The sequence below is a fragment of the Melospiza georgiana genome, chromosome Z, assembly GCF_028018845.1.
Source record: "Melospiza georgiana isolate bMelGeo1 chromosome Z, bMelGeo1.pri, whole genome shotgun sequence".
Taxonomy (NCBI): Eukaryota; Metazoa; Chordata; class Aves; order Passeriformes; family Passerellidae; genus Melospiza; species Melospiza georgiana.
Genome location: NC_080465.1, coordinates 19717573 through 19734963, shown reverse-complemented (window position 1 = coordinate 19734963; position 17391 = coordinate 19717573). Strand labels below are relative to the sequence as shown.

At 51.0% G+C, this 17391-nt stretch overlaps 1 protein-coding gene across 1 annotated transcript; it reads right to left on the bottom strand.

The window, feature by feature from the left end:
* Positions 1-2602: 2602 nt before the first annotated feature.
* Positions 2603-11919, bottom strand: LOC131096218 (serine/threonine-protein kinase PAK 3-like). The gene is made up of 13 exons (XM_058044533.1): positions 11844-11919; positions 10880-10917; positions 10362-10475; positions 9725-9847; positions 9317-9497; positions 8311-8374; positions 7029-7077; positions 5803-5915; positions 5158-5275; positions 4406-4505; positions 3794-3990; positions 3076-3213; positions 2603-2692 (listed from the first exon to the last, which is right to left on the bottom strand). The coding sequence occupies exons 1-13, from the start codon at positions 11917-11919 to the stop codon at positions 2603-2605; spliced, it is 1401 nt and encodes a 466-aa protein (XP_057900516.1).
* Between the last annotated feature and the right edge of the window lie 5472 nt (positions 11920-17391).

Here is a 17391-nt window from a genome sequence, read left to right as displayed (position 1 = left end):
AAAATTGTTCTTGTTGTTCTACTTCTCCGCTTCAAATGAAAGTGGAGAACAAAGGAAGTGGAAGAGATACACCCAAAGACCCATCCTTCTAGTGTGGACATGAGTTTAGAATGGTTTGGCAAAGACCTTTGTGAATGGAGCCAGGTTGTGGATCTGACTGTCCGGTTCAGTATCTGTTCGTTCAGGTCATTATTTTTGTGGGGTTTGACCTGGTCTCTCCTCTTAAAAGGATGCTGTTGCTTCCACCTTGTACAACTTTTAACTACTACTTCATTCCAGAAACTACTGTGGCCTTGTTAGAGTGCTGAAATGCTGGGTAGGAAAAGGGAAAAGTGAAACTGAGTGTGGATCAGATCCATAAGCATAAATCCTGCTCAAAATAAGGAATTAAACTTCACCTAAAAAATTCACAGGAATGTCCACAGAAATGCCGTGAAGAACTGATACTAAAACTGGAGACATGGCCAAGGCCTTGGTGACTGGCATTTAACTGTGATGGTGAGCCAAAGATATGGGTGAGAAGAGAGAGGGTAACACAAAGCTGTAGTAGCCCTGGATGTATGTGTAGAGGCACAAGGAAATGCAGGGACAGGTCTCCTGTTGTAACATCACTGGGTGGGAGGAACACCACCAGGAGAGAGATTGTAACCTAACATCCCTCACTGCTTATATTCAGGTGCCAGAGATCCTTTGACTGTGACATCACTGGGTGGTGAAGAACAACATCACCAGGAGATGGACTGTGATATCACATCCCTTGCTGGTTATATGTGTGCCCTGCAGAGCCTGGCTGGCCCAGTTTTGCTCAAGCCTGGACTTCTACTGAGTGTGCCTGCAAGTGGGAGTTTCTTCTGGCCCTTGGTTCTGCCCAGCCTGCTGCAGCAAGAAGACATGGCCACGGAGACAGACTGGAGCTGCCCCATCTGCCACAACACTCGGAGTGATGTGGCTTCTGCTCTGCCTTGTAATGACCAGTTCTGCCTGGGCTGCATCCTGCGGTTGGCAAAGACAAATCCAGCGTGCCCACTCTGCAGCAGACCTATGGAAATTGTCAGGTTTTCTGAGCGGAGTGAATGGGACTACCTACAGTTTGCCATCACAGCCTCAGAAGAGTTGGCAGAGGACAGCAGCCAGGCAGGGAGCGCTCCATTCCTCCTGACCCCAAACAGCCCCCATCAACCTGGGGTATCGCCTCCACCTTCTCCACAAAGGATGCTCTCTCCAGATGAGCAGGGGGCTACAGAGCCAGAGTTCATGGGTGGCCTCCCACCTGAGGTCTGGGCAGAACTTTTCCAAAGGCAACAGCAACTGCTGGACCCTGTGCTTCCCTGGCTCCGCTGGAGGCTGGCAGCAGTCTATCAGGACCAGTGGTGGCGAGCAGAGGCTGCAGAGGGCTCTATCCTGCATGGCCTCTGTGTCTGTGGTCTGAATGCAGAGACCTTGGTTGAGCTGCTGGAGCCTCTCCTCAATGGGCACACAGCATCACTGGTCTATGGCATCATCAATGTCATTGCAGGCCAGTGCAGGGACGAAGCCCAGAGGCTGCTGTGCTTCCATCATGCCAGGACCAACTCCAGTAGCCCCAGCTACACTAGCTCCCAGGAGGCGATGCTTGCCAGTGAACCCACAGGCTCCGAGGCAGAGGAGGAAGCTGGTACACAAGAAACTGGTCTCCAACAGAGTCCCAGCCACCCCTCATCTATGACCAGCTGCTCAGAGCAGGACCAGCCCCAGAAAGAGCAGGAGGAGACAGTGACAGCAGCAGGTCCATCTGCTCAGGGCTGCAGCCCCTCTGCTCCTGACCAGAGCAGGGAACACTCTTCTGGAGAGCCCCGGCATGCCCGGACGAAGAGAACCCCCAGCCTCCAGGATTCTCCCAGACCCAAGAAGAGGCCACCTCGCCAGCAGCACTAGCACATGTCCAGGAACTCTTCAGCCAAGAAAATAAGAAATAAATAAATGGTAATTTCCCTGACAAAGTCTCTGAGTGCTGCTTTCTCCCTGTTCTGAGCAAGAGCCAAGAGCTCCCAGGACGTTAGGGCCATTTCAGCAGAGCCTCCTCACACAGGAAATCCTGCAGCAACCGTGATGATTGAAAAGCTTTTGAAAAAACACCAGGGTGTGCTACAGAGGTATCAGCAGTAGAAGACTGACCAGGCATTCATCACATGAGAAGAGGAAAATTTTGATAATGCCTAAGAGAATTTCTGCCTAAGACATTAGTGAAAAATGTATAGTTTGATGATGTACAGAAAGAGGACTGGTACAGCCTGAAGATACAACCAATTAGAGTTCATTCAATCAGTGGGAGGGAAAAGACCTATGCATTAATGTAGAAAGCATTCTAATATATATATGAGTGTAGAGGACTATAAAAAGAGACATATTCAGAGGCTGAGAACAAAGGGAAGCTTCCTGCACAGTCAAGGTTTTATTTATGACAGTATTTATTTTGACTACCAGTCTCAACACACTACAAACTATGATCTATAATCTTGAAACTATAAACTACAAACTACAAAATACAGACTACAAACTACAAACTACGAGCTATAAACTACAGACTACAAACTACAAACTACAACAATGGCCTCTTCCAGGGCTAGTATCTCCTGTCGGCCATAAACTGCTGCGTGGCCATGATGAGAGGCGTCAGGTCAGAGGTTGGCTTGGCTGATGTTACGAACGGATGCTGCCCAAAGAGAAAAAGAAAACATGAACTTGACCTTTCCTCACAGGCTGAAACAGGCTTTCTCTGGCTACCAGAAAGATACAGAAAGCAGAAAGGAGGGCATTCTGGGCACCTCTGTCTCCACATCCAGGACCTTGCTACATGAGGCAAACATGGCTCCCAATCCCACAAATCCATGACTCCAGATGAGGAGATTTGGTCTAGGTGGCCTTGAAAGGCTCCCTCCAAGGCATCCTAGGCCAGGATTCTCCTTTGTTTTCCTCTGCAAGCCCCCAGACTGGAGATACTTAGGAGCGGGGCCCATCAGACGCCTTGGACTTGAGCAGATGAGGAGCCCCTGGCAGCGGGCAGCTGGCGCAGCCTGCAGCCGCTTTGCCTTTTACCTGCAGCAGTTCCTGGGCAGACCAGCGCCTGTCCTCGTCCCTCTCCAGGCAGCAGTGCAGAAAGTCTCGCAACCACGCCGACTGTTGCCTGGGCTTCTGCAGCTTCGGCCTGCCCCCGCTGCTGATCAGCTCTTGAACCTAGAGAAGAAGGAAATGCCACACTCTACCTGTCTCCTTCGCACCCCAAACTGCTCACACACACCCCACTGGACAGCCTCCACTCTCCAGTGGCACTTCACTCCCTGCTAGATCCTGGGAGATACATTTCCAACCCCTGCTGAGAGGACCCAAAGCAGCCCTAGCCAGTCCAATATGCAAAGGCTCTTGCCTTCACCCCTGATTTCACTGGCTGATGCAATTAAGAGCAACTCCATCAGCAAAAGCACACTTGGCTTCTCTGAGAACTGACAGCAGCTCTACACGCTATTTGGAGGATGAACTTTGGTCTAACTCTACTGTTTCCAAGGATTATTCCATACAATGCAGCTCAGCACGGCTCACTGCTCCCTTAGGCAAAGCTTCCGTCAAGCAAAAGGCATCACGATTCTTTGTGCTGCTCCTGCACTGAATTGGCAGAGGGGATGACCTGGACAAGGAGCACGAGACACTATGCGGCCTGGAACCTCTCATTTCCAGGTGTTAGCAAGCTTGCCAGGCAGAGGAATGGGAGCAGATTTTGTTTGGGTGACAGCAGAATCTGAGAGCAGTTGCAGCGCACCGTGCGGGAGGTTTCATTCCAGTAAGGAGGCGCCCCTTCCACCATCTCGATGGCCACAATGCCAAAGGACCAGATGTCCACTTTGGGGCCATAGAGCTTCCTGGTGAAGATTTCAGGCGCCATCCAGTAAGTGGTCCCGACAGCTGATCTCCGTTTGTTCTGCTCAGCGGTGAGCTCAGCAGCAAGGCCAAAATCAGCTGAGGAGAAAAAAGGAGGCAGCGTGAGTGAGGAAAGCAAACAAAAGGAGTCCCCACTGTACCCATGTCCAAGAAGGCAGCGTGGAACCCAGCTGCCATAAAGGGGCCATGCTGCCGTTCCTTGGGCCTGCAGCAAAAGAAATGCAGATTTGGCCACTTAGCAAAAGCCCCCAGTTTCAGACAGTGGCTTTTAGTGCCCTGAAGCTATTAGACTGTGAGTGCCTTGCTTGGGAAGGGACACATCCACAAGCCAAAGGCACTCCTGAGCCCTTGTTCCCAGCAACACCTCCCTGCGCCTTGTGGCTGTGCTCTGCGCTTGCAGCAGGGCAGCCTGCGCTGCAAGGGAACCGGCAGTCACCCAAAGGCAGCCCCACACCACAGCCTGCCACGGCAGAGCCTGCTCAGCAACACCCACCCAACTTGACAGATCCGTCCAGACTCAGGAGAATGTTGCGGCTTTTGACGTCCCGGTGGATCACTTGCTTGGAGTGAAGGAAATCCAGGCCTTGCAGGCACTGAGAGAGGAAAGAGAAACACCAGCCTAAGTGGATTTCATCCCACAAGCAGGGAAGTGGCACATCTGCAACACTGCCACATTCCTGGGCCATGCTGAGCCATGGCAGGACAGGCTGCTGGCAAGGGCAAGAGCTTGCTGCTCCAACACAAGGACAGCAGTGCCTTTCTAAGTGAGGGTGCGTTTGCTTCTGAAAGAGAAAGGGCAATTGTTCCTCTGGCCAGTGCCCTGCAACCACAGACTGACAGAGCACTGCTGCAGTGGCTGTGCTCTCTCCAGCCAGGCAACAGTGGATGCTTTTGCAAGCACCACTTTGGGTGCAAGGCTCTCCTTTGAGGCTCAGCTCTCTGAGAGTCCTGCAAGTATCTCTTTGTCTTTGCCACTTGTTTGACATTGCACCACCAGCACTTTTGCCCTTCAGGGATGCAGGAATGCAGCTCACACAGGCTCCAGGCAAGTGTTTAGAGAGGCAAACACAAACACACTAGAAGAAGGGCAGGGACACTGGCAGGCACTTCAGGTGCTCTTGCTACTGCCAGTCATAAGAGAAAGGCAGCAAGGAGGCTCAGGAGATGAAATCTCTCCTCTCCTCATCACCCGTTTGGAAGGACCATCGCGAGCAAGCCATGGGAAGCACAAGCACCGTCCCTTACCTCCCGAGAGACAGCTGCTATCTCTCCTTCTGCCAGACGAGTCTCCCTGATGACATCGTGTAAGGAACCTCCGTCCATGTATTCCATCACCAGCCAGAGTTCCTTGTCCAGCAGGTAGCTGAAAGGAGGAAACAACAGCCTGGAGATGAATGTGCAGTGCACTCCCACCACCTGATGCATTCTTGTTTCTGTGTCTCTCTCAGAGGAAGACAGGAGGAAGTGAGGAGTCATTCACTATGCTCTACAGGCCTTGAACTCTGGGCAGTCTAAAAGACTGCTTGGTATCCACACCAACGCAACAGGCCAAGGGAAATACAATCTACAGTGCTTTGTCAGCACTTCAGATGCATGGGGGAAAAAAATCAAGCCCCAAACCAAACAAAACCATGGGGAGAGAGCACAGGAACTTTGAGGCTGTTGGCTCGGTAAGATAGAGCCAAGTCTGGCCTTTGAAGGCGCCCTTCAAACTCGGTATGCCAGGAAAGATTAACACAGCCCCAATGCAATCTCCTCCCAAGACGCTGTAGATCAGCCCAGAAACAGGAATGAACAGCTCCATCCTCTGCCAGCCACCAAAGGAGTGGTTGAACCTCTGGCTTGCAGGATGTGAATGACCTCTCGCGGCAGAACAGCAGAACCACTCACCTGTCTACATAGTTGACAAGGTTGGCATGCTTATTGCCACGCATGACCTGGATTTCATTCAGGCACAGTTCGCTGCCGCTCTCTTGCAAGAGACTAATTTTCTTTATGGCCACCTAAAACGACATAGAAAGCCATGAACCAAAGAAGTATGTGGCACAGGACCACAAAGGCAACATGGAGACAGGGATTATGGGATGATAGTGCTGGGCTGGGCCAAGCTGCCTTGTGACAGGACATCAGAGCGCCTGCTTGGGCACTTCCCAAGACACGGAGCCACATATCCTTTGCCTTGGAAACCTGGGAGAAACACGCTCTAAGCTCTCCACCTCCAAGCTCTAACAACCCTCACTCTGCCCAGGGCCAGTCTGCCCCCAAGGTATTACTTTATCATCCCCATGCTCATTCACACACCTCTTGCAAGCAGGAAGCCATTTTGTGCTGGTAAAAATGGAACAAAACTGCTGGGAAACCTTTGGCACTTCTAGGGTGTTTGGTCATTCCTCCAGCAACCACTGGCATTCTCTATTGCATAACAACAAAGCCAACTCTTACAGACACGACAGAAAAAATGCTGTCCTAAAAACATCCTGAGGCTTCTTCCCTTTAAGAAATACACCCCTCCATACTTCACAGAAAAAAATGCCTCCAAAAAGGACAATCCTAGCACTTCCTCACTTCAGGAATTTTTATTTTGCTCCGCTAAAATATTTTCCTTCACACCACTGACATTTGCAATTACTGCCTGACTGCAAAAAGACATAACTCCTGCCTTGATCTCCCAGGCGTATACACCAGGCTCCGAGCAGGGCTTAGGCCCTTGAGAGACTCCTTGCAGACCACTCTCTCTGAGCACACTTCCAAGGGCAGCACTGCAGGTGCCTACAGAACGACCAGCACCATTCCCATGTACTTGCTGACAGCCAGAAATGAGAACTCAGCAACCCTGCAGCCCCAAAGAGCAGTGCCATGCTCTGAGACACCAGCTGGGCACTAAGACCCAGGCAGCGTGTCCTCCTCTGACAGATACCGCCTGGCCTCCTTGCATTCCCTGGGGCAGCTGAGGAGGACAAAATCTGTCCCCACTGCATTTGGCAGGCGGACACTGCTCTGCACTTCATTTCCCTTTGCAGCAAAGCTCTACTGGCCACCCAAAGCTCAGCCACAGCTCACAGCGGAGGGGAGGGCACTCGAGAGCTGCAGAAGCTGCGGCGCTGCTTGACGCTTACCTCTTCTCCTGTGGCAGTCTCCACTGCCATGCACACCAGGCCAAAACCCCTAGAAACAAAACAGCAGCAGAGAAAGAAGAAGTCCTTTATTTCCTGCAAGGGCAAGACACTGCAGTCCAATGGGAAAAAAGCCCCTGGGCAAACAGTAAATGGAACAGGACCGATTCTCGTCTTGATCTTTTCCCCCTTTTCTCTTTCTGTATCTGTACATGTGTGGGTTTTTTCCAGGAACTTGCTGGTTGGGCCTTCTCCCACCTCTCCTTGGAGTCTGTCTGCCAAACTCAAGCACCACCACTCAGGCCTCCTGAGAAGCCTGAAGCCATGTAACAGCCATGGAGGAAAGCCTCTAGACACAGAGTCCTTCTTCAGCTTGCAAGCAAATTAGTGTCCAGCAACAGCCAGAGCAGGCAAAGGCTTCCACTGCTGCACACACAAATGGAGAAGTCCTCAAAACACAGGATCCCTGGACAGCTGCGTTCTGGGTCCAGAGCATTTGGCAGCTGCTTCTCTTCAATGCATCAGACACAGGGAGGACTCGACTTTTCTGCAGACTTTTCTTGTACATTTGACTTCTCACTGAGGACATGTTGCAAATCAGTCCCATTTCCAGGCAGCAGAGCCGGCTTTCAAAGGGAACAGCTTGGTGGATTCTTTGCAGGAAAGGCCTAAACCCGACAGGATCCACCAGGGGTCTGCCATCAGCCAGATGATGCCTTTTCCTCTGGAGTGCATTGGCACTGGGCATTGCCCTGAAGCTTTGTCTTTTGCCACCTCAGCTACAAAAGACAGCTGCTTCTTTCATTTCGGCTTTTGCCTTGTAGATTAGGCGGTGGCCATCCTGACCACTGAACCCTGTTTTCAGCAAACTACTGGAAAGAAATGTTACCGAGAGCTGTTCCCTGACAGCTGTCAGCTGCTAACTTGACCTTTGAGGCAACAAAGTTTCTCCTCTTTTCATGCCCACGCAGTCTGTGTTCTTTTGAGACATGCAAAAACGATTTCTCCTGGGAAAAGCGGCAAACAGGTGCAACACACTTGAGGGGCAGGAGATCTGCCAGGTGCTGCTCTTTGCCGCGGAAAAGACACTGCCAGCATCCAGGTGTCTTTGCCATGCCTTCGAACCACAGCTATAAATGCTGACCCGTACTGAGAGATCATCAGGCATCATCTTAACGCAGTGTCTGAACAGCTTTGGAGCTTGCCTGACGTCGCTCTGGGCAGATGTGACACCAGCAAAAGGCACAGGCCCTCCCTTTGGAGAAGGAGCTGTGGCTGCACTCACCCTTTGCCAATAGTTTCCAGTTCTGTGTATACAGCCTCAGGATCTCCCTCGCTCACCAGCATCTCTGTAAAAATCCCAAGGAAAGATGCTCACTTCAAAAGAGATCCCACCCTGCAGCAGATCAGAAAGGCAGCCCCACTCTCTGCCACACTGGGCCCTTTCAACTCGGGCAGTCGGGAAACAACAACACCACCGCACCACCACCACCTCAAAAACAACAGCAGCAAGACAAGCAGCCCTGCAGCACAGATGGCCTGCACCAAACTAAAAGGCTAAACTAAAACCTAAGCACATGCAGAAACAGTCAGAGGAGACGGGGATCAGGAACCTGTAACCAAGAGAAGTGATTGTTGTCTGGAAACATTAAGGGCAGCAGGAAAAATAAAACCTTGCTGTTCTTGGCAACCAACACTCTGTGACATTCAGCCAAACCTTGAATCCTTGCAAACATCAAAGGCATCTTGGCTCCTGGCATCATTGTTCTCAACAGCTGCCCTTTGCAGCACAGCAAGAATATTGCAAAGTGCTTCCAGCAGAAGCGCAATCTCCAGCTTTAAGCAGGACAATTTTGCCTAAACAATGGCCTTCTGCCTTTCAGGAGCAGAAGCTCATGTTCCAGCCTACTGTGATGGGCCTTAGGAATGAGGTGCCTCAGCCTTTAGGACAGGCTGAGTTCTGAAGATGACCTTGGCCGTGCCCCACAGGAGCTCCTTGAGGCCTGAGACTCACTGGCTGGGTCACGGCCTCCTGCTCAGCCAGAAACAATCTCTGGTTTGCCTTTTGCCTCCAGGGAAGCTCAGGCAAAGCCTAGCCAGGCTGAGCTGCTCTCAGAGGCAGGAGCAACAGCCCGGTGACCCCTCACCACCTCAAAGCACAACAACAGGTCCTGTGTGGAGGCCTCAGCACCTGGCACTCAGCTGAGGAGGAACAGGAGCTGGCACAGCTCATGCCGACACACGCACACACAGGGCACTGCTCCAGCAGACAAGGATCACAAAGGACCTACTCAGCATGGCCAGGCACTTGTCCTCTGTCCTCTCTCCCAGCTGCTCTCTGCTGCCAGAGGAGCTACTCGTGCTCCAGATGCACGAGCTGCTCCCGCTTGACTTGCCAGCTTGGGGACTGGAGGCTCCTTCAGAGGCCTCTGCTGCAGCTCCTGCAGGTGCCAGGACAGAGGAGGTGGAGCTCTGGGACAAGAAATGAATGAGGGTCACAAATGTGCCTGGCAGAGATGCCCCTCCCATCCCATTTCAAATGCAAGCCCCTAGGAAGATGCTGCTGGCCTCATCCAGGGCTCTTCACCTCTCAGCTTTGGCAGCCCGCTTCTCCAGCTCGAGGCCCAGAATCCAAAGGCTGCTTTTACACCACGCACAAAATGACACCACAGACACTGCTAACCAAAGCAGGCACTTACTGATGATCTTTGCTCTGGCCCTGGGCTGACAGCAGGGGCAGGTTCATCGGCACCTTCCTCCTCTTTAGCCTCTTCCTCGGGTACACAGGCAGCCAGAGCAGGTGCTGACGCTGCCCTTCTGCTCTGTGGACACACAGCAGCATGAGGGACAGGAAAGAACCTGTCATTCACAACCTAACCTATATTCAGCCACAGGCCCCGCTGCATCTCAGCTGATCCTTTAGCTACTGACAGCTGCTCTCTGTGCAAGGCCAGGTCCCTCCTGGGGACAGTGTCTCCAAATATCCTGCAAGCTTCTGAACTGCACCTTTGCACTGCTCTCTTCACCGGGGACTGGGAGCCTGCACAGCCACTGGGCACCAAGGGCCTCACTTGTACCCCAGGAGCATCCAAAGACATCCTAATGCTACCTCTTTTCTCTTGCTAAGAAAAAATCACAGCCCCTTTCAGAACAGTAGGAAGGTGATGCCTGAACATCCAAGTTCCACGCCCCTTTTCCAGGCCTCACAGCCTGGGGGAAGGGCAGGAAAGATTCCAGCCCTCAGCATCTTCAGCCAGGCACGGGAGGTGCTGTCTGATCAGAAACTTGCAGCTATGCTTTGCTCCAGCCACAGGAATACCCTGAGCTGCCACTTACTGATGCTGGATGCTCAGGCCCTGCAGGGGCACTTTGCTGGGCATCTTCCTCCCCTTTGGCCTCTTCTTCAGGAAGACACGCAGCCACAGGAGGCTCCGAGGTTCCTTTTGGGCTCTGCAGACAGACAGCACTGTCAGGGACACGTAACCTTCTTTAGATTCAGCTCCAGAGCCAGATGCACTAAGGAGAAAGCATCTGCAGAGAAAGGGGATTCTAAGGTGCTCAAACTCAAGTAAAACGGGCCAATTTGATGGGACTGCACTCTCTTGTACAGGAGAAATTCCATCATGGCTTAAAGCACCCAGCAGCCCCACTTTCAGCTGCTTAAAAGCTCTGGAAAGGAACTGGAGAAAACCGCCTGGGCTTCTCCAGCCCCTGCTGCTGCCTAGGCTGCAAAGGGCCTGGACTGTACTTTCATTCATCCAGTCAGGCTGGCACTGGACTGCAACAGGCCCAGCTCACGGCTTGCTCCACAAGTGTCAAATGCTACCAGCGCCAGAGGCTCCTTTGCCACTCACCCAAAGACCGGATTCTCTCCAGGCAAGGCTGATGTGACCTGCAACACACAAGGGAAAAAGAACCAGATGCTGTAAGAAAACTGCCTGTGCTGGCCAAGCCCGCCAAAAAGTCAAGCCAAAGACAGAGCATTCTGCTTTCACTGCATCACTCCAGCAGCATCCCTTGTGGCACACAGCCAGCAAGACAACAGCAGCACAAAATACTGCCTGGTGTCTACCTTTTGTCCTCTTTGGCCACTCAACCTACAGAAACTCGAGACTGAGAAAATCTCCAACTTGTTCTCTAACAGTCATTGCTTCTGCCCCACCCCAGCCTGCAGCAGCTACAGCTCCTCTCTTTCCTCTACTTCAATTTTCTCAAGACATTGCATGCAGCAATTGCCATGAGCTTACTGAAAACCTTTCCCCAGGGAGGCTTCACCCCTGTCCCCCTGAGCCATGGTGGCTGTTCTATGGTGACACAGCAGTGGAACAGCTCCTGTGTCTGGGAGCATACAAGAACTCCTCTAAAATGTCTGTCTCAGAGGCCTTTTCCAAGCGCGTTCCGTAATTTCATCGCAGAACAAACGGCTCTTTTAGCGTGCAGGAAGCGTCAAGTTCCACAGGCACATGCTGGCATGAGGGAATGCAGACAAGAAGACTTGAACTGAGGGACTTTCCCTCAGTCCTGGAGAGCAGTGCACAGCTTTTACAAGGACTCCTGCCAAGCTCTCCCAGTCTTCCCATCCTGGAAGCTGTCTTGCTGGAGCCACCAAACTGAGGAGACTCCAGACTCCATTGCCACAGGCTATGGCACGGCAGGAGCGGAACCCCTGCAGGCTACATTACAAATGCTGCCCACGCCCCACTGGCGAGAGACACCCCCTTCTTAGCTGGAGCTCGGCGCAGGGGCATTATCCAGCTGAAGGCCTCTTTGTGGCATTTGGGTTTCCATATGCTGCACTGAACAAAAACGTCTACTTACGTGCCAGGTGGGTGAAAAAGTACCCGGAATAAGCCACAGTAAAGGCCGTGAAAGCTGCAGCACACGCTCCCTCCATGGCTTGAGCGGCGCCGGTCTAGTCTGCACCAGACAAGACCTGTAGGAAGAAAAGAAAAGAAAAATACTCAGAGTCGTGCTGGCAGAGACCTCGTCGATGAGCAGGTTCCCCTGCAGTGAGCGTGCACAGAGCTGCTCTGCACACTGAGCCCTTCCGGGCCTCGGCACAGCAACTCTGCCTGACAACGCTGCCATGCGGCCGCTGACATCACAATAGCAGTGCCCTGGGCTGCTTTGTGAGTTCATGCACGGAACCACACCTTCTCTAAAGAGAGTGCCAAAAATACCCGGCAGAGTTCTCCTCTGCTACAAAGCAACACAAAAAGCCCTCCCAGTCCATATCTCTTGCTCAAGGCATCTAAAATTAAAATCACACTAAGCCCCTCTAGCCCACACTGAGAAGATGAGCACTGAGAAGGGACCAGGATGTGAGGAACCACATTACTGCTCTTTGGCCATTATTGCTTCTGAGCAAAACCCAGAAGGCTTCTTCCAGCTGGACCTTCCTTAGTTCTAGAAAGCAGGAGAAGCACTACTTCAATTACATTTAGAGGTCTCTCCCAGGTTGAAGTGTTGAAGCCGGTTTGAAAAATTCAGGAGACTTCCACTTGAGGCAATACGAAAAGCCTTGTATTTAGGGTGAGTCAGGACACCCACCCATGATCCTCTTGTTCAATTATTCAAATTATTACTAGAAAGTTCTGATTTCTCTGCAATACCATTGGATAATTATTACTGCATTACTTGTAAAATTTCAAACCATTCCTTCTTGTTGGATCCATTCTTCAAAGCCCACCTGTACCCCTCCTCTTCTGGGAATGTATAAGTATTGCTGCAGACCCTAGACGCCGGCTTTTTCTGCTCCGTTCTTTGTACTGTGCACACTGTTTAGTTTGTTGTTTTGCTAGTACAATTAAGGTGCTTTTGTGAGCAGCTGGATCAAGCAGTCTCTCTGAGCATCAAAGTCGCCAGGGCCGTTTCTCAGGAAAGCCACTGGCCAACTACCCAGGAAAGGACCAGAGGGCTTCAGTACAGAGGCAAGGCCATGCATCTTTCAGCACTATTTATTCAAAGCATTTTGCACCACAGCCATGGGTGTGGTTTCAGCAGGGAAATGCCATGGCACAAAATGCAAGGAGGATCCTTCTCTCTGACTCACTCTAGCGGAGAGGCCCTGGCACCAACGCAGCACCACCACGTTTTCCCCCCACTTTTGTCCTTCAACGGTAAATTTTAGGACACGGGGCTCAGATGGGTGGCACTGAAGTGACAGCTCTGACACACAGCTGAAACCACCAGGGCCAGGGTGGCATGTGGGACTGCTTTTCTGCTCCAGCAGAACAAGGCAACCCAGAGTGGTGACACTGATACCAAGTGAGTTCAGCCAAGCCCAAAGGGAGTCCAGCCAAGCCAAGCGCAGCCCAGCAGGGTGGCAGGAAGAGGCAGCGAAGCGGCAGATCCCATTCCCACACACAAGCCCAGCGTGGCAGACTGATGGCAGCAGCAGTGCCAAACAGAGCTCCGCAGGGAGAGAGAGACACCCATCAATCACCATCGACACTGCCACCACCACTGCCACAGAGAGGGAGCAGCAAGCTGCCACTGCAGCTCCAGAGCTGCTCCAGGCAGCACCAGCAGCTCCAATCTACCATCAGAACCATTCTGGAAGCCCTGGCCATCCTCTCTTTGCTCCAGGGGCCCCATGTGACACTTCACCTTGCTTGGTTAAGCCATTACCTCTTTTGCACAATTTTCTTCTTCTTCTTGTGTACTGCTTTTTTGTTTTTCTCCTCACTACATTGTGACTCTAACAATCTCAGATTCTCATAGATTGTTTTTTTCCATTGTCCCCCTCCATTGTCATGGAGAAGGGGAGAGGGGACTGGCTTGACAAGGACTATCTCAAGAAGAGGACAAAGAAAGGAGGGAAGGCCTTAGAAAGGAAAAACAACCCTCACGCTGCCTCTTTTAGAAGGAGTAAAAGTGAAAGTTTCTTAATATCCCTCCGCAAATCTCTGGAGTCCTGACAGCCAAGAAGCACAGAAACCTGGAAACCTTGTTGTGAGACACTAGAGGACATTGCTGCCTCAAAACCTTTCAGGCGCTTGTAGGTGGGGAAAGGGGCAGATCAAGCCTTGCTCTGCTGAGGCGATGCCCTACTCTGCACGCCCCACACCCCCAGGCCCGCATCCCAGCCCAGCTGTGGCCGCTGATCCCTGGCACACCGGAGACAATGCTCCACACCTGTGTCTGGAGCCCCTAACCCAGCTCCTAAATGGCCAGGAGAGTGGGAGCCCCATGTGGGGCAAGGCCCCAGGAAAGCCAAAGGCTATTTACCTCGGGATGTGTGGCCACCACATCTCTTGACACTACCTCCTCTTGGAATTTCTGTCAGCTGAACAGCACTGGAACCTCCAGTGGTAGCTCTGTTGGTTCTTTTGGGTCATTTTCTCTTTCTTCTCCCAGTTCCATCCTCTTTTTTGAGGAGATTTTTGAGAAATTTAAAATCTAACAGACTTGGAGTTTGTTAAGTTGAATGGGCTAAGTTAATGCTTCAGGGAATGTTTTATATTGATTAAGTCTTGATCAAAATTTTTTTTTTGCCTTTAAAGTTCTCTGATTTTCAAGAGTTGCCAGGGAAGGGTTTTCTGTTGTTCCAACCCCTTGAGAACATCGCTTCAGTATCTATCCTGCTTTTCTAGCTCAGAATACATGAACAAGTTTAAGTCCTCTTAAAGCCTCTCACCGAGCAACGTTTTGGGGCCTTTCATCTTAATTGGCACAGCAAGCAGGGTACTCTTGAGGTGACATGGGCCTTTTCTATACAGCAGGAACTGCTCGTGACATAATAAAGGAGAAATAAGTTTCCAGTCAACGCTGCTATTTTCTGGCAGAAAAGTAATGGAATCCCTCCCAGAAACTGATCGGAACTTTTCTCCACTGACACACTTGCTAAAAGCTTCAACAGAAAGCTTGTCCAGCCCTAAAGAGAGACAGTGACTGAGGGAAACTGGCACCATCCAAAGTTACTTGTGCAGAAAATATGACCTTTGGTAGAAGAAAATGAAACATTCCCAGGAAAGGACCATGCCTGGTACCCATAGGCATGGAGGTTTGACTCAGAGAGCTGAATGCTGCCCACAGCTAGAAAACGAGCTGAACCAGTTGCAAATTGCCTCAGGGCCTGAAACAACAGCCGGCCTCAGGCCAGAGCAGGAACTGAATGCCGGGATGAAGGCAGCCCCCAAAACATGAGAAACCACTGAAACACGCTGCTGCAAAGCCAAAGAGCTTTAGAGCTGCAATTTAACACTGCCGGGGAAGGCCTGGAAGCAGCGTTTTCCACACGCCAGGAACAGCCGGACCGCCCGGACTGCGAGGCCAGCCCCGCAGCCCCGGGCAGGCCTTTAACGCCTCAGAGTCCAAGCCCGGCCCTCAGCCTCAACTGCGCCCGCCCCTCACAAACACAGGGGCGGGACGGCCCCAAGGGGATGTCACCTTCCTCCGCTCCCTGCAGGACGCGTTCCACTCTGCACGGCCAATCTTCTTCCCTCCTCCTCATCCCAACCCTGCCCGCGGATAAAGAAGGAATTCGCTTATCAGGAGGCAGTGTCCGGTAGTGGTACCTCAGTCTGCGGCAGAAGTGGTTGAATCACACGGGAAAATTAGCAATGATCCCAAAGAAAGTGAAATGGAGAGTGTTTTGAGAATTTCGCTATTGGGAGGAATGAAATAAATCTTTTGGAGAAGGGCAACAACCTGTGGTTTGCAAAGTTTGGACCCCGTGGAGAGGGGAGAACCTGCAAGCAATGCATGAGAAACAGCTGATGTCCCATTCACCTCCTTCTGTGTTATTGATCAAATTTATGGAGGAAGGCTGAGAAAACAAAATCTCAGCACCACCTCCAGAAAGTGAGTTGGGAGAGGGTGGGTGGTGAATTCGAATATCCCAAGACGCTCTCTGGAAAGAAAATGGGGAAGAAATGGAGACTCAGTTTCCCTGCATTCTCAATGGAGCTTTGCAAACTGCTCCCTCTGTGCCTCCTCCTGGCGGCCGTGGGCATTGAGCCTTGTCTGCCACCAGCGGCTGGAGGCCAAAATGCTGCTGGCTAGAGAATCTGTAACCCTTAGGAGCAAACGCTTTCATCAAGGTGCAAGTTTGTTGTTTTGGTCTCGCTAAGGTGATAAATGGATGTGATTTTGCTAACAAAATTGCAAACAGTATATCAATAGTTTTGGAAAATAATGGGGAAAAGTATGTGTGGTCAGTATTATGGAGCAGGTGGGTTTTTTGAGCTGATACATCTACAAGGAGACAGGACAGAGGGATGGGATTTGACCTTGGGAATGGACTAGGTCAGGAACTGACTCCCAAACCAAAATTGGCAGCAACTGAAGTTAAGGCAACTCCCTGTGCAGGACCAGCTTTGGATATGAATAAAGTGGGGGCAATTCCAGATGGGGAGTCTAAAATAGTGGTCTTATCTATGAAATAAATAAGGGTTAATTGGAACATAACGCTTACTTCTATAACACCAAGCTTAATCTGCATGCACCACCTGCCAGGTTATCCAGAGGACATGTGAGGAAGACCTTCAGCCTTCCTCCAAGGCAACCCCAAAGAGACCAGAAGACCCCATGGCAACACTGGGAGCATGCGCTGTGCAGGAGAGTGACACAGATTGCAAGAATGGAAAATAGGAGGAGATTTATGGGACACTACTGATGAATATGTATTAGCATACTGTATGTAAGTTGTGTCTGGATCCTTTTGCCTTCGTACGTGAGGCAGGGTGGGAAACCCTCCCCGTAGCCCGATCAATCGGTTTTTGCTTATGCTTTGTCCGAAGCACTACCAAATTTCTGTAACTACTGAATTTTACCTGATTGTATCATTTCATCTCAGTTAAAATTGCTGACCTCAATGAAAACTGCTGCTAAATTTTAAGTATGTGGTTTATGGAATTGGACATATGAGACCTCATTCTTAACACTCATAACCCTGAATGTTCAAGTGTATCCTCACCAGTCAGGAGACTGGGTGTATGTCCAGACCTGGAATCAAGAGCCACTTAAGCAGAGGCGGAGAGGACTTTTGATCCCATGGCTGTGAGCTTTACAGCGGGAGACTCCTAAATGATGTGATTCAAGTTAGGTCTGGACACACGGAACTGTATTGGACAGTACAGGAAATGTGACCCCGCTGCAGATAAAGCTGCAATGCAACATGTCTAAAGTGAAAAACATCAAATGGTTTATCTTTCTGCTCATTTCCAGAGCAATGTCCCTAGTATGGCAGCATGGCTGTTTGTTTCTGAATTAGTCAACCATCCTAGCAGGACCTTGTACCTAATGACTACAACAGCAAGTGTGGCTTTGAGTGCCAGAGGGTGGAAGAGACCAAGAAAGAAAAGAGAGCCATGTCCTTCTCCCTAAGGACCTCTCTAACATCACATACACAGAAAAAATCCTA

What these genes read in the sequence shown, in the direction of transcription:
- LOC131096218 (XM_058044533.1), bottom strand. Translation starts at nt 11,919, where the DNA reads ATGGAGGGAGCGTGTGCTGCAGCTTTCACGGCCTTTACTGTGGCTTAT. An exon ending in GGAGAGAATCCGGTCTTTGG is followed by an intron (nt 10,476 to 10,879) that starts GTGAGTGGCAAA and finishes GTCTGTCTGCAG; the next exon opens with AGCCCAAAAGGAACCTCGGA. An exon ending in CTGGAAACTATTGGCAAAGG is followed by an intron (nt 7,078 to 8,310) that starts GTGAGTGCAGCC and finishes TTTTGTTTCTAG; the next exon opens with GGGTTTTGGCCTGGTGTGCA.